At 37.0% G+C, this 16,664-nt stretch overlaps 1 protein-coding gene across 9 annotated transcripts; it reads right to left on the reverse strand.

Annotated features, from left to right (window-relative positions):
• Window positions 1–210: 210 nt before the first annotated feature.
• On the reverse strand, window positions 211–14,660 carry LOC104611947 (Sas10/Utp3/C1D family). 9 transcript variants are annotated; one of them, XM_088890410.1, is made up of 11 exons: window positions 11,557–11,886; window positions 7,497–7,606; window positions 6,254–6,341; window positions 5,974–6,125; window positions 4,900–4,987; window positions 4,587–4,766; window positions 4,309–4,491; window positions 4,023–4,199; window positions 3,789–3,943; window positions 3,524–3,647; window positions 1,268–1,462 (listed from the first exon to the last, which is right to left on the reverse strand). In XM_088890410.1, the coding sequence occupies exons 4-11, from the start codon at window positions 5,991–5,993 to the stop codon at window positions 1,442–1,444; spliced, it is 948 nt and encodes a 315-aa protein (XP_088746536.1). In that variant the 5' UTR covers window positions 5,994–6,125; window positions 6,254–6,341; window positions 7,497–7,606; window positions 11,557–11,886; the 3' UTR covers window positions 1,268–1,441. The 9 variants fall into 9 exon arrangements, with proteins under 9 accessions (XP_088746528.1, XP_019055726.1, XP_088746532.1 ...); XM_088890402.1 differs by lacking the exons at window positions 1,268–1,462; window positions 5,974–6,125; window positions 11,557–11,886 and adding exons at window positions 211–499; window positions 13,716–14,220; XM_019200181.2 differs by lacking the exons at window positions 1,268–1,462; window positions 5,974–6,125 and adding an exon at window positions 211–499 and having other exon boundaries at window positions 11,557–11,884.
• Between the last annotated feature and the right edge of the window lie 2,004 nt (window positions 14,661–16,664).

Consider the following 16,664-nt stretch of genomic DNA (forward strand, 5'->3'; position numbering starts at 1 on the left):
AAATCATACATAGTGGCCAAAATGGCCAACACCCCTCGTGTCCAAACTCCAATAATTAAAGGGGTAAATCTGTGATGCCGGCAAGATATGATACCAGAAGAGCCGACACCAATCCCCCCGCTCTCCCATTAATTTTGATGAACATCAATTGATTGGCTATACAAGTTTTTTTTCAGATGTAATGCCTTTCCGGTATCACAGTCGGACCCATAAACATCAATAGTACTGTACTTACTATAATTCTCTTTTTACCAAGAGTTGGTTGTGCACTGCGTAAAGGAACAAATATGTTCATCCAATGAAGCAAGTGAAATGACTAATAAACCAATAATCATCACCAAGACTAGCAATGTCCGTCACCTCTAATAAACAGAACAAACTCCGTCAGTTGTTTTGGTAGTAACAAAACCCCCGCATTCAAGTACTTTGAGGATACAACCATTATACTATTTCTAACATATTAACGCAGATCCAAGATCCAGATTCCTCAATGCTTCCTCTGCAAATGGATAGTGAATGTTAGTCTCCCAATTTATAGACGGCTAAAGAAAATGAGGAACGAAATGGAAAAACGAGATGAGATGAACAAGAAATAGAATAACAATGAAAATTACATTGTAGGCAGTAGTAACAAAAAAGAAGAGAGATACGATCACCAAATCCAAAGATGATAATGGTTTACTTGCCATGGTAATGGTTTCTTAGTTGGGTCAGAGATTTGCAAGCATTTATTTCTGGCATGTCGAGGTATCCTTAGCCAATCCTCAGCTTCCACTGGGGTGGTGAACCTCTGGATTTGTTCAATGCCTAGTCCACATCGACTGCATACCAATTTGCATTCGAATTTCCCCCAAGTTATGTAAGTAGTATAAAGCTTGATTATTTAATTTAAAAAAACAAATGCCTCCAAAAACACTTTGGCCATGATGCCCCAAAAATACTTATTTTTTGGATGAATTCCTCCTATTTTCCACCTCTATTGAGTTTTACCCCCTTTATGATGAATCCTTGTCATCTAAAAAATACCTACTGCTTCACATTCTGGCTTCATACAATAAGCATTATGCTAAAGTTAACTCCAATCGGATCAGGCAAATCAAGCATTATGTCATGCATGATAGCCACATCCTAGCTCTCCTTATGTCGCTGTATATACAAGTTATCATCTGATCCATTTCTTTTTCTTTGTTAGAATTTGGCAAACGATTCACTTGTTTGTTTTGCCATGATGCCCCATGGAATGGGGATTATGCATCCATGGAGAACCTTAGTTTTTAACTTCTTAGTTCCATGATTTGATTCAATTTTCCCCAAAGATACAAAGGAAGCTCCTCTTTTTTGATGATAATGCCAAGTTATCAAGTTGGCTCATTTGTCTTTATGTTGATCATTACAGGCTTCTTGAATCTTCTCTTTCCCTTTTTCATTTGATCTGTGATCTTCACCAATGGAGCTTCAGAGTCTGCCAACAATCAAAAACCATAACCTTGGAAGTGCAAAAAAAGCCAAACATGTTTTTTATAAGTAATGAAAATTTTATAAAAAATTAAAAAGCAGTGTTACAATAAAAGCACTCAGAGGCATGTAGTGCAACCCCCATTATAGAATCGAAATTACAATTGAGCCACAAATAATAGCTCAGACTTATGCACCCCTTGTTTTACAAAATAATCAACCTACCCATTTGCAGACCTCCTTTCCTTGGATGATAATCGTCGTATCTCTACTTAACCACCTAAATCTTTTCATTGATTCCCTGTATTTCCAAGTCACTGTTATCAATTTAGAATCACCTTCAATTTGCAGTCTATTGTGGTAAGGGCAATTGTAGTAGACCCAAGACTCAAACTGCTACTTAAACTTCAACCTCCAAATTCTTGGCATTAGCCAATGGAGACCACCTCGAGACTAGTGTTTTAAAAGTGCAAGGTGCAAAAGAAACACAAGGGGAAATTTACGCCCAAGGCGCAAGGCGAGGCAAACACCTCTTTGAAGCAAGGCACAAAGATACAAAACTCGTCAAAAAATCAGAAAGATGTCAGAAAATTCAAAAAATGCAAAAAATATTAAAAATATTAAACATAATACCAATAAAAAAATATAAACATAAATTTTAAAAGTTTTAAAAATCCTATTATTTAAAATTAAAATACATAAACATAACATGTAAAGCATATTCAAATGAAAATTTAAAAATAAAATCAAATATATAAAATATTTTAGCATGTAAAACCCACAATCTCTTCTTTCCCTCAATTGCATTATTTCAGATACCTAATGTGATGTAAAACATCATGCATTCCTGATGATTCTACAAGCCGCCTTTGTACCAAGCCCCCTCAAGGCAAGACCAAACAAATCCATGTTAGGGTCTTAAATTCTTAATCCTCAAATAAAAAATAATGATTTTATAATTTTAATTGCCTTTTAAGAAGATTTTTTATTACGATGAATAATTGAACAACATTAGCAAATAGGGGGTTAACATGAACTTGTTTGGGCTTGCCTTAAGGGGCGTGGTCGGGGATCCAGCTGCTAGGTTCAAGAAAAAAAAAACAAAAAGCGAAAAAATTTAAAAGGGAACACACCAGGGCTGATGCATAAGGCACATCCCTTTTGAAAGTGATGTGCCTGGGGCCTAGGCGAGGTGCATACCTTAAATGCACCTCACCTAAGTGTCTAGGTGTGCCTTTTAAATCACTACTCGAGATAGTGACTGCAGTCACTGCACCAGACTCCAAATGAAAGCAAGTTGAATCTAAATGCAACTCAACACCTAGCATCTCTAATAGAGCTTTACACTTTTCATAAGGTGTCAAAATAATTGTGCAGTTCAGATTCAGATTCCTCTCCGCTACTTTCCTCCAATTTTTTGGTGATATATTTACTTCCACTACAAATCTCTTCTTCTAATCCTCCTTCGATGCAGTGAAGACCAACCTACCTTCACAGGTAGCTCCACCTATGGCCACCTCTCTCCTTTGAAGGCTTCAACTCCTCTGATATCAGTGTTCTTAGGCCTTCAGTTGCCACATTGAGAAATTCTTTTACAATCTTCAATACCTCCTTCCAGCCCTCCCCCCCCCCCCCCTTCCTTCAGGAAAACAGACCAGTTGACCACAAAATCACTTAATACAGCTATTAAGTGATTATAGACAAAACAATATTCAAATAATATTGACCACAAAATCAATATTCATCACCCAACTAAAGCAAAATAATACAACAAAAACAAAGCCATTAAAGAACCATAGAGAACCATGTAAACAAAAACAACATTCAAATAATATTGACCAGAAAAACAACATTCATCAGCCCACTACAGAAAAATAAGAAAAAAAAATAAGAAAAAAAAAACAAAGCCACTAAAGAACTATGTACCAAACGCAAAAACAGAATAGCAAATGCATGAGGAACAAATCATATAGGCACTCCTTAAGAATTGAAACTATTCAACAAAAGGCGATTTTAGATGGGAGAGGGAAAATGATGCTTTAAAATTATTCCTGTAAATTCAGCATACCTTGCGCTTAAGCTTTTTCCTTCCACTGTTAAAATTACCGGATCCTATAGTGTGCTTATCACCATCATCCTCCAAAGGTAATGTTCCAATCTCATCAATAAATCCATTAGTCAAACCAAGTAACCTGGCATAAACAAATGAAAAAAACATGTCAGACCAACCAAAAAGATATCTGGCATTAAAAATCCATGCACAACTCTCATTTTACAACATGTGATGCATGATAGAAGAGGAACAGTTACTAAGATTGATTTAAATCTTATACCCATTTCTTGACTTCTTCAAATGCTTCTCTTTCTTCCTTTCCATCTTTGTAAGTGGAACCCGGGTGAAAAGTTCCTCCTCTTGCCGTGCACGATCCTCCATCTTTGCCTTAAATCTAATAAGCTCTCTACTTTCAACTCCAATAATTTCTCTAACCTGTATTACGATAGCTTGTAAGAGATGAACAAGTTAGCAGAATACAACTTAGTTGCATAACAAATGTAGTCAAACCAACCTCTTCGGGTCTCCCTTCAAAGTCATCCATCAATTCTCTGACGTAAGCACTCTGCTTAGCTTTCCGCAGAGTCTCCTTCTCCTTTCTCAGTGCTAATCTTTCCTGTTTTGCAATCCTATCCTCCTCCTCCATAGTGGTAGGGGCAAACTTGGGTGGTCGATATACACCACTCTTATCCTATAGTTCATATTTAGGACTTAGAAACCAAAATTTTAAGTTGTAAACGTATTCAGTTTTTTTTTTCTCTTTTCTTTCTTCTTCTTTTATTTATTTAACATCAACCCACCTCAGAATTCTGACTTGATTTGCTAACAAGCATGTCTGGGTTCGGCCGGTACTTCAATAGATCTTCTGTATTCTTGGCATCATCTGTTTCCTTTTCTTTGAAACCTGCTTTCTGAACTGTACTTCCAACATCCTTCAAGAGCTTCTGAATTTGGTACTGGAGTTTCTTATCAATTGGACGAATCTGATCGACATCATATGGAGAAAATCAACTTATCAATTGATAGATGGATCGATAGAGATAGAGATAGAGATGGATAGAGAGAGAGAGAGAGAGACCTTTTCCAGAAACAATCTCATCTCTACAAGGCTCCGAACAACAGGGTGTCCCTCAATTGAGAGTCCTTTTGCCTTCCGGAGCAAATAGTAAACAATAGACTGGCAATAGCTTAGAAGCAGCAAATGCTTTGCTTCAAGATAGCTTATACCATCTGTTGTTGGAAAATGGTTCTCTTTCACCTGATATACGAGATAGAACAATAATATAAGCCAGAAAAAAGAAGAAACATAAAAGTAATCAAAAAAGGCTAAGAAGATAATGAGAGATCATTGATAAATAAAAATCCGAAGTAGAGTTTGACAAACATCTTACTTTCACAGTTAGAGCTTGCACTTTACTCCTCACTGCATCCAATCCTTCCTTCATTTCTTTCATTAATGCAACTAACTGAGGAGATTCTCTGAAAGCAAGCATTATAATGTGCAATGAAATTCTGGTCGAGAGAGAAGTTTAATCTCCACCAGCATGTAATTGGAGAGCAAATTTTTAAAAGGTTAATAGAGAAGTAAAGGCAGTTCAGTTTAACTAATTACATGTTATAGAAACTAAATGTTTGTAAACACTAAATTAGGGCTGTCAATGGGTCATTTCTACCTGACAGACCCGAACCATCCGAACCAAGTATAATGGTTCTGGTTCCATGAGTTGTACCGATGGGTCAGTCCTGATTATTATCGGTTCGGGACTGGTTTTGGCTGTCCCGAACCAATTATATAATGTATATTAAATATATAATATTTTATATGCAGCACTTCTAACCATATATGTCCAAATTGTTCATTTTGGTTGGGTTGGAGGAAACTTACCATTCGGATGGGTCAAGGGTCATTTCATTTTCGATTTCCCATTTTGACACCTCAAGTCTCGAGGAATGGACTGTTCAGTTCCCTAGGTCCCTACTCCCTAGCCTACCTTTCTTCCTCTCCAAGACAACCTAAACTTTTTCATCTCTTCTCCCGTTTCCCCCTTTCATTCAACCCAAACTCTCATCTCCCTTGTACTCTCTTCACTCAATCACTATCAACTTCTTTCACTCTCTAAACATCTTCAATCTTAAAGATTCAAACATGGACGCAGATAGGCAGTGTCAGTAGTGGAAAAAACGACGGCAACAATAGTAGCAGTGGTAGAAGATAGATGTTGAAGCAACAACGACAGTAGTGGAAGCTGGAAGCAGTGACGACATTCCATTGTCTCTCAACTCAAAAGTTCTGTAACTCGCCTTATGATTCCATATTTTTCCCTATTATAGATTTGTAATTCTATTGAAAAAATTACATGATTGATGATTCCATAGTTTTTTCCCTGTTATAGAGTAGTTCTATCGAAAAAATTACAGGTATTAACAAGCTTTTGTTTATATAATCGGGCCTTATTGGAACATACCCGATTGTCCCGATTCCCATCGGTTCGGTACTGGTTCTGATTTTGTAGAACCGTTAGGATCTGGTTCAGTTCTGGTTCTGCCAGTTTTAGCAATCAGTTTGGGATGGTTCTACCTTGTCCCGGACCAGACCCAGACCATTGACAGCCCTACACTACATATTGCAGAGATTATGTGTGATACACTGAATTATAGAAACTTCAATGGACTACATTAATCAAGCTGTAAAAGAAAAGGAGGAAAATAATAGCAAGGGATAATCTGGGTATGCTAAAGCCTTACTTGTTTAATACATGATTGTAGCTTGATGAATTGTTTACTTCCATGGTTTTCAGCAACAATCAGAACCAGCACTTTAGCATGCCAGAACCTGTCAAGCGTGTAGAAATCAGTAACTTAAGATATCACCATTTAAATCAAAACATGTTTCTAAAAAGAGTATAGTAGTAGCTCCACACTTATTGATGACCTACACTGCATTTGGGTACAATTCTAGTTCTCAAAATAAAAATGAACAAAATCAATTCCATAATTTCTAATTTTAAAATCTAAAGTTTCAAAATGACAGTCTTTTGGCAATATTATCCAAAAGCAAGCAGAATCATGTCTAGAATTGCCACCATAATGGCATAATCAATTCTTTGAATACATCAACTATGAGATAAAAAATAAAATGTTAAACATATTTTAGCTCATGGTTAGTTAATGCATACACTGTTTATTATGAACATAAACTTTATTATGATCAAAAGGTAAGTGACAGAATACAAATGTCCCCTGCATGATTGTAGGAAAATCATCATCGTCATCAAAGCCTTAACCCATCTATACAGGTTCGGCTACATCAACCCTGTTTCACCATTCTGTTCTGTTCAGTATCACATCCATTGTTATTTGTTAAACTATGTGCATGATTGTAGGATAATGATAGTCCAAAATGTAACAAAATAAAGTAAAACCACCAAAACCAATGTAGCAATTAGGGACAATTGCCTACAAGGCCACTTCAAAATTTGTAATAACAATACTGCCAACCCCTTTCTACAAACCAGCCCCTGTCACCTCTCCAATGGGATGCTCATCACCCACTGAATCATTGGTCTTTGGATTGTGTTAACTATAATAATTGATGAGAGATTATGATAAATTGTCAAGTTCAAGTATCATCATATTGTAATAACTTTCAAAATAATAAAATAAATTGGTCAATACTTTAGTCCATGGTTAGTCCATCTATAACATTAACAGGCACATAAATGATATACTTGAAAGTTGGGATCTATGTGGATCCATCTTTTGAGTTAGATATACTTCGGAGACCTATTTCCTTTCAAACTCTAATGACAAGTTGAAACTCGAAACCATTATCCATTTAATTTATAGTTGTGTGACAATATGTATTTGAAAGGGGGGAAGGGGGGGGGAATGTATGAGCCAATCCATTTCTTCCCCAATTTCCATTGATCGGGACTTGAAAATTATAAATATATGATACAGAATAGAAACGAAGTTGCCGATTTATTACCCTGCATCAAGGTGAGAAGAAAAGCCATTTGTTGTCCTTTGTCGAGGTGTGAGTGAGACTAAGAGAGATCACCTCACCCTTCACTGATCAGTCAGTCACCACTGTTTTGACTGTGTTAGTGATGAAGAATGTGTCAACAAGTCATAAGTCAGTAGAGATGAAGGATTCAAGAGATAAAGAGAAGTGAGGTGTGTTGTGTGTGTGATAGAATAGAGGAGAGAAAATGACTAAACTAGGAAAAAAATGCTAAACCAAGACAAAGGCATTAGGTTTTAAGGCAATATAGGGAATTTTGTCAAAAAATAAGTAGGATGCAGATTGGTTCGGTTTGGAGAAGCAGAGGTGGCAAATGGATGGGTTAGGTCGGGTGTGGGTTGAATACCAACCTACCCATATTGACCCATTTACTCACTATAAATCCTTCTTAGTGGGTCGCAACCCACCTTGACCCTCACCACACTTACCCACCAAGTATAAATGCTTGTTAGGTTCGGTTTTTTCTAGCATTCCTCTATCAAATGCAACAACCAAGCCATGTCAACCTGTATACCTGAAAATCAATTTTAAGAGAAACACTTTGTTCTCATGACTACCACGTCGCAGGTACAAGTCAGGTCAACCCGTATACTCACACATTAATGTTAAGAGAAACACTTTGTTCTCATGAGTGCCACATGGCAGATACAGGTTGGGCCAACCAGTATGCCCAAAAAATCAATTTTAAGGGGAAAAAAAAACTTTACTCTCATGACTGCCACGTGGCAGATACGGGTCGGGTCAACCCATATACCCAAAAACCAATTTTAAGAGAAACACTTTGTTCTCAAGACTGCAAAATGGCAGCTATAGGTCAGGTCGACCCTTATACATGAAAATTTGCAAAATGCAAAAAAAAAAAAAGGAAATGCAGAATTTGTTGCACAAAATGCAGAAAATTGCAGGAAAAAAAAACAAAGAGAATTTGCAAAAAATCACAGAAAATGCATGAGAATTACAGAAAAAGAAAATGCAGAAAATACAGAAAAGTTTCAGAAAATTACAGAAACTTTGCAGAAATGCAGGAAAATACAGAAATGCAGAAATTTTGCAGAGAATGCAGAAAAATACAAAGTTGCAAAAAAACCAGATGACGTGTACATATGATTTCTATCACAGCCAAATGCTATTTAATAGTAAGAAACATAGTAAGAAACTAAGAATGTTTATGAAGTCACAGATCACATGAGAAAAGAGACCTTGGATGGAATAAGTGCTTCCTCCAAACCATTTTCTAAGAAAATGATGGTCATAGGGCCCAAGTGGATCATAATTAAAATGACTTCACAAAAAAAAAAGAAGACACTGCAATCAGACTTCTAGAACCATAGTCCTCTTTACCTACATTGGTTCTAACTTGGCATAAATTCCAACAATGAAACCAGGCAATCAGCCCCAGCAAAGTGTACTATAATTAATTGTTGATACAATGGTTTAGGCGTTTAGCCCTCTTATATTTTATCAAACCAAACACAGCCTAAAAGAATAAGAAAAAGAGAAGAAAGTTGTGGAAGGAGAGAAAACCCCTTGTACAAAATGATTGCATGGTCTTTTCAGTTTCCACCCCAATTCATGTGAACAATGCCCATGGATTGATAAAATGTCTATAGCCCAAAGGGCCAAGTGCTTACAGGTGCGTGACATGCTAGATTTGCCACTTGGAAGAATACATTACAAGCTGGGGCAGCACAAAAAGTAGCTGGTGGGTTCAAAAGAACATGATAAAAGAGAGGGTTAAACCCATCCGATATCATTGATTTTGGCATATTCAATATCATCTTTTGACATGTCAATGGGAAATGGCAACCTCTATTGATGTAAAATAGAAAGTTCACAAACTGAGCAACAAAGCAATCCGAACTGCTATAAGATTTTTGAACTAGTACATTGAAATTGAACTAGAGGATTCCTGCTGTTAGTATTGCACTCATAGAAGATACCCCATCTTGCAAAGGATGTAGAACCCAAGTAATGATTATATATTATATTTTCCGGAGGAAATGCAAAGTTATTTTCTGGAAACTAATCTGTGGTTTCATTTTCTTTCTTCCACCCATTGAAGAAAAGTAATGATTATGTAGTACATGTTCTGTGGAATTTATTTCTCTAGGAATCCATTTTCTCTTTACTGTCAAGCTTGGAAAAATTCTCTGGACCTTGTTTAGAAGATATTCTAGTCACCAGTAGTTGTCAAGGCGACTACACGGTTTTTCATGGTCGCCTCACCCAAACGCCACAAGTTTTGCATATTAGGCACCCGCCCAGAGACTTAAGCAGGCACCTAGGCACCTAGGTGGGCGCCTACATTCATCTAAAAAACAATTTTTTTAATTTATTGTTTTGATATTTTATTGGATGTTTTATTCTTTTAAAATAAATCTGGTTACATGATATCATTTTAGTATTAAGACCAAGTATACAGCCTTTTTTCTTTATGTCATAAGGGCTTTTTTTTGGTTCGATTGGAGAGGAGGAGAACCAAAGGCTTCAAGCCCCAGCCCAACTCCATCGCACCTCAGCTCCAGCACGTAAGTTCTTCTAATCTTCTTTCTCTTTTCCAGATTTCAGTCGAATCAGTCCTGAGTTCTCTCTTCTCACCTCAGACATTTTTTCATTTTTTTCCGAAAAAACAGAGGCTCCGCCTCTATACTCCTCAGTCGTCCCTTTCTCCACTCATCATCATCATCATCTTTTTCTTTTGAAAAAACAGGGGCCCCGCCCTATACTCCTCTCCTCCCTTCACTGATGCAGTCATTGTTCTCACTTCTCACATCAGTTTTTAACAGCCGAATCTATCATTCATATATATGAATATGATTATATGGCTAAAATCTATAGATTTTATATTTATAGATTCCATCACCTAGCCTCGCCTAGTCACCTTGACAACTCTGGATCTCACCACAGACCATTTGAGACCATCAAATAATGTTTCCCAATCTCATTAAAAATAAGGGATTTTAGATTTCAGTCAGCTTTTAATATTTCCAGAAGGGCATAATATCAAGTATCAACCACCTGAGTCTAATGCCTAAATAACCTGTGAATCCTTGTAACAGAGCAGCCATTGATACTTGGTAGCAATTGGATACAAAAAATGGCATTATTCTTAGCCATTGGACCAACTGCACTACCACTTTCACTGTCAGGAAACACTTATTCCCTGTCAAGAATGATTTTTCAGCCTATTATTTTGTTCTATTAACTTGAACCCAGATTTACCTTAGATGGTAAGACCATAAACAAGGAACTCTATCCCCAGTAAAGACGAGAACAAGAACTATGCATTGCTTTTGAATCCACACAGTAATCACCTAAAATTTTCAGGTAGTCCAGAAAAAACCTAGATGATTCCAGTTTCATAAAAACCTGGAATGATCACATTCCAATATAGACGTGGTACCAAACAGGATAATCATCGAATCAAAAGGACAATATTCATTGATTAACAGGATATTCTTTGTATATTTAATGAGGTCCACTGTAGAATGAAACTATGTTGCAATAATAAAGTAAAACCCTAAGGTCTAATAATTCTGGTTCTTTTCTCCAGGCCAATGCTTGATCAAAACCTGTATTACATGGGGATGAGGAATACATCAACAAGCTGCTTGTTGACTGCTTTTTTTGTCTTCCGTGAATGTATAGCAAATTCATAGACGAATTCGATCCAACAAAGTATCAACCACATGTTTTGTTGCTTGCAAATGACAATGTTTTAATAAACTACAGAGGTTAAAATGCAAAGCCAGAGGTCATAGAGGAGTGATTTAGAATCTGGAAATTCCAAAATAAGTTTAACTAAGAAAGAAAATTTAGAATCAGCAAACCATAGAATGGTGTCAACAAGTATGCATTCAACCTACTAGGTTCAAGGTAGAAAACCCTAAATTCTACTAAAGGAGGAATTAGAAAATATTTTATGGAGCATTGATGTTAAGATGGCCAAAGCACACGAGTAAGAAACCACAAACGTTGAGCATGCCATGAATATAAAGTTCAGGAAAAAAATGTTGTTCCTAACCTTTCTTCCTGTGACGTTCCAGAATGGATGCAAATTAATGGGAAATAATACAGCTTTGACAACTAGAAGAGGAAGAAACACCAGCGACGTTGAAGAAACCACAAAAATGAAGCTTGTTTTGGCGATTTGAACAAATCCTAAACAGAGAGGACAATAGAGAGATTGGAACAAACACTGGCAACGTTGAAATTGGTCGCTTGTTTTAGCGACGTTGAAGCTGGTGGTTGGCGATGTTGCAGCGAATGAACCTTCGAAGAGTCCGAGACTGGACCATCGAAGTTACTTTCGATTCCTAAGTTTCGAACCCTAAAGCATACGGTAGGGGTGGCAAATGGGCGGGTTGGGTTGAGTAAGGGTTGAATATCAACCCATCTATATTGACCCACCATGACCCATCATCAATCCTTGTTAATGGGTCACAACCCACCCTATTTGACACATCCACATTGACCCTTACCCACCAACACCCATACTAATTATGCAGAAACCAGTCGGGTCAATCCATATATCTGAAAATACCTTTTTTAAGAGAATCATCTCTCTCAAGGCTTTCATGTGACAAAAACGGATCGGGTCAACCATATCCCTGAAAAAATTGAGAGAATTATCTCTCTCAGTGCTGTCATGTGACATATGCGACCCGTATATCCGAAAAATCAATTTTAAGATAATTGTCTTGTTCTCGTGACTGTCACATGGCAAATACAGGTTGGGTTACCCTATACTCAAAAAATCAATTTTAAGATAATTGTCTTGTTTTTGTGACTGGCACGACTCACGTGACAGATACCTGTTGGGTCAACCCATATACCCAAAAAAACATTTTTAAGAGAACCGTCCCGCTCTCGTAACTGTCACAAGAAAATACCAGAAAAAAATCAGAAAATACCATAAAATTTGCAGAAAATGCAAAACAAGTTGCAGAAAATACCAAAAATTGCATGGATGCAAATAAATGCAGAAATTTTCAGAAAAAAAAATGCAGAAAATACCAGAAAATGCATAAAAATATCAGAAAAGTTGCTGAAATTTTGTAGAAAATTTAGAAAAAAAGTTGCAGAAAAATACCAAAAATGCAGAAATGCATTAAAATACCAGAAAAAAATGCAAAATTTTGCAATGCAGCAATTATAGAAATTTTGCAGAAAATTGCAGAAAATACCAAAATTTGCAGAAAATGCAAAAAAAAGAAAACAGAAAATTTGCAGAAAAAAAAACAAAAAATTGCAGAAACGCAAAAAAAGCAGAATTTTTTCAAAAAAACTGAAAAATACCAGAAATACATCAAAATAACAGAAAAAAATGCAGAAATTATAGAAAATTGCAGAAATTTTGCAGAAATTGCAAAAAAAATAAAAATTTTGCATAATATAATGCAAATTTGAGTTAGTTCTATTGAATTCTGCAAACTTTCAGTTATTTTGTTTCTGCAAACTAAATGAATTTTTGCCATACAATTGGAAAAGAGTAGGAATCCAAGTAAAATGCCTCTAATTTAGATTCCATAAATGCAGCCACAGAGACCCGATGCTTGAATGCCAGCAACCGGGAACTCCCTGTTCCCCATGTGAAAATCCTGGGCCACCACCATTAGAAAAGAAAAATTCTCGCCAGTTGCTTCAGTTTACTTTTCAGGAGCTCAAGGCTGTAACTGGAAAGTTCAGACCTGATTCTTGGGGAAGGTGGATTTGGATATGTATTCAAAGGTTGGATGGAAGAGAATGGGACAACAATTGAACAACATATGCGATAAACCGAAAATAAACAAGCGATTAAGACAATCACCGTATTCTAAAGGAATCAGGTAGCAAATCAAAAAGAAAACAATTCTTCCACTAATCTTAGACCCAGCAGATGCGATAGAGACCAACAAAGAACCAGTTTTAGCAGTAAATAAAAGGAACTGAAGAGAAGTACTATTTTAAGCAGAAACAAACAGTTGATGATAATAAATCAGACCAAATATATATCTGATTCTCCCTATCACGTCAATCGTCATCGGCCCTGGGTTTTACAGAGGGCGACCCTATAGAGACCAGCTTCGCAGAAGCTTTGTCGCAACTTATAACAATAACAGGGGAAATAAGCAAAGAGAGAGAGAGAGAGAGAGAGATAACCAAACCCAAACCAAGGAAAAGTGCGACGAGAATGGAGATTACCTGAACGAAATTCGGCCTGAATTCGACTGATGCAACGAGAGGCTTCGATTGAGGGACTTTACAGGCGTTAGCTCTGCTTGAAATTAGTAAAAAAAAAAAAGATGGTGAGTATCAAACCATGAAGCTACTTTCGATCGTTGAAGACCAGAGTTGATGTATGGAGAATGCCGCTGACAGGAGCTCTCCGTTCCCGTCCGAGAAGACAACGAACAATGTTAGAAAACGAGAGAATGAGAAGGGGTTAAGAGAAAAAAAGGGAGAAAGGGAAAGGCAAAGGCAAAGATGAAGATGGGATAAGAGAGGTTGGAGGGTAAAAAAGGGGTTTCCGCCACTGGTGGTTCAGTGTCGAAAGGAAGAAGGAAAAATGGCAGAGAATGACGGCGAATGGCGGAGAAACCTTCGACGGTTAAGAATAGCCGGAGAAACCCTCGACCCAACCCTTCCCGACCAATGGGTACATTCGACCTAAGATAAATTCACAATTAATGGATAAACTGTGTAGACGGGATCAATGATATACATGGAATGAATGATATACATAATTAAATATAAATATCAAATTTTTGCATTTTATATGATAAATATTTTTTAAAAATGAATCAATGAATTAATATTAACTAATAAATATTATTTTTTTATAAAACAATAATAAAATAATTAAAAATTTATAAAATATATATTAAATATTATTTTATTGATAAAAACATTAAAATATTAAAAAATTAAGTAATGATTTTGTGCAAGAAAAAACCTTAACACCTAATGACTGACAATAGGTTGGAGATTAACTGATTACCAACAAGAACACAAATGAATGAAACAAAACAGCATGCATACTTGCATAGAACCAAAATCCCGTTAAACAAAACAAAAAAAAAAAAAACAAAACAAAACAATAGACCAACCTACTTTTCTACACAATTCTCCAAGTAAACATCTGCGGCTACACTAGCGCTAGCATACTAAGAAATGACGTACATAAACCAAATACACAAGCTTGAGACTGAGGGTATTGACTTGGTAATTTTCAACAAACAAAGGACATTGTTTAAGACCCGAAAAGTTCAGAATCAAGCAGTAACCACGGCGCGTCTGGGCAGTGGTCACAGTTGCAGCCTTAGGGGGTGTAGCAGTACCGGTCTTAGCATCTTTGGCAGGTGCTAGCGCCGGAGGTGGAGAAGGCTTCATGTGAGGAGGCGGGTTGTGTTTGAACTTCACAAGTATCTGGTGCATCCTTGAGAGATCAGTCGATTTACCAGGCTTTGGCCCTTGAATCACAACGATAGAAGGTTTCTTCCCTCTCTTCTTCTCTATCGTCGTTAATTCATGTGGGATGAGCTCTGCAATTCCCTCTCTTCTTCTCTTCTTCTCTTATTCTCTACCGTTTGTACTTCGGTGGAGCGGTGAAGAGCTTGGACGGTTTTAGTGGAGCACAGCATTTGAGACCTTCAGTGGAGCGGTGAAGAGCTTGGATGGAGGAGAGCTTTGGTGAAGCATAGCAGAGGAGACTTTCGGTGGAGCGATAAAGAGCTTGGTCAGAGGAGAGCTTTGATGGAAATATTTGGCAGTGCACAAAAGCTTCCAGTGGTGGAGATTTTCGACGGGTGAGACCTTCAACGGTAAAGGATGTAAGGTTTGGAGAGCACACATGAAACATATTAGCAAAGACAAATCGTGGACCGACCCCATCCACGAAAAAAAAAACCATTGACGATAAATTGGAGTATGGACAAGGCTGGTCCACGAGATAGTGTGGATCGATCCCATCCACAACAAACCGAATGGTGTTTTCATCCCGTGGCATGGACTGAAATAGTCCATCCACGAGATGAACACACTACCGAACCACACCTAAGTCACTCGATCCATATTGATACACTAATAGAATCAATGGATATGGATGGGTTTTAATACAAGTGGGTCAAATAGATTGGAATCAAATGTACCTTTATCATGAACCCACGGTCCAACTCACCCTAACCTATAAAGTCAATCTTGGGCTAAGATCCAAGCGCAATGGTCAAGTCATGTTTGGGCTCAGGCCTATCCATTTTCTATTTATAAAATGGTAAAGCCTGGCTCAACCTGTGAACAAGTGGTCTCTCCTTTCCACCGTCTCCCTCTCTTCGTGTTACAACTAAAAAACCTAATATTTTTGTGATAGATACTTAAAAGTTAATATTGGGTGAATCTCTCTCTCTCTTGTTTTGGACTTCTGGTACATGTACATATTTGAGCTCTAAACCACTTGTGAGTATATCTTTAAATCGGGTCGTGCCACTTGTGATTTATAAATTTTATTATACTATTTTATTCCAATTTATTATAATTTGTTTATTTCATTTTATTATTATATATATAAATAATTGTATACATCAAAATTCATACAAACATACATACATATATATATATACATACATGTATATATATGTGTGTATGTGTCATGGCTTGGCCTAGTCCACGATCCGGCTTGGCCCAAGGCTTGACTCGGGGCATGGCATGGCACATTCAGGGTCCACTTGAGCCCGTGCCATGGGTCATGTCGGGCCGGACCTCTAAAGTATCTTAGAAGTAGCAAGCACGGGTCACCCGCGGCCTGATTTACACCTTGGGTCGCCACCAGCCATAACTATCTTCCTAATCAACCAAGAAATCCATGATCTTGATGGATTTGTGAATTGCAAGAGGAATGTTTAGTGTTCTATACAACTAATTATTTTTCCCAAAAAGGGTGAAGATTTATTAAAGTGTAATACATGATACAACCACATTTCTTAATGGTAGAAATAATATCTTGAGCTTTCAACCAGAGGTTGAATGCATCAATTACCTTAAGGCTCGAATTGAAGTTTCAAAACTCAATATTTATAGTATAGAGTTTGTGAAAGTGTAATGCACCAAGAAAGCATTGATCGATGAAAGTTAATGGGTTTCAATAAATAAAAAAAA

The sequence above is a fragment of the Nelumbo nucifera genome, chromosome 1, assembly GCF_055504915.1.
Source record: "Nelumbo nucifera cultivar China Antique chromosome 1, China Antique-T2T, whole genome shotgun sequence".
In the NCBI taxonomy this organism is placed as follows: domain Eukaryota; kingdom Viridiplantae; phylum Streptophyta; class Magnoliopsida; order Proteales; family Nelumbonaceae; genus Nelumbo; species Nelumbo nucifera.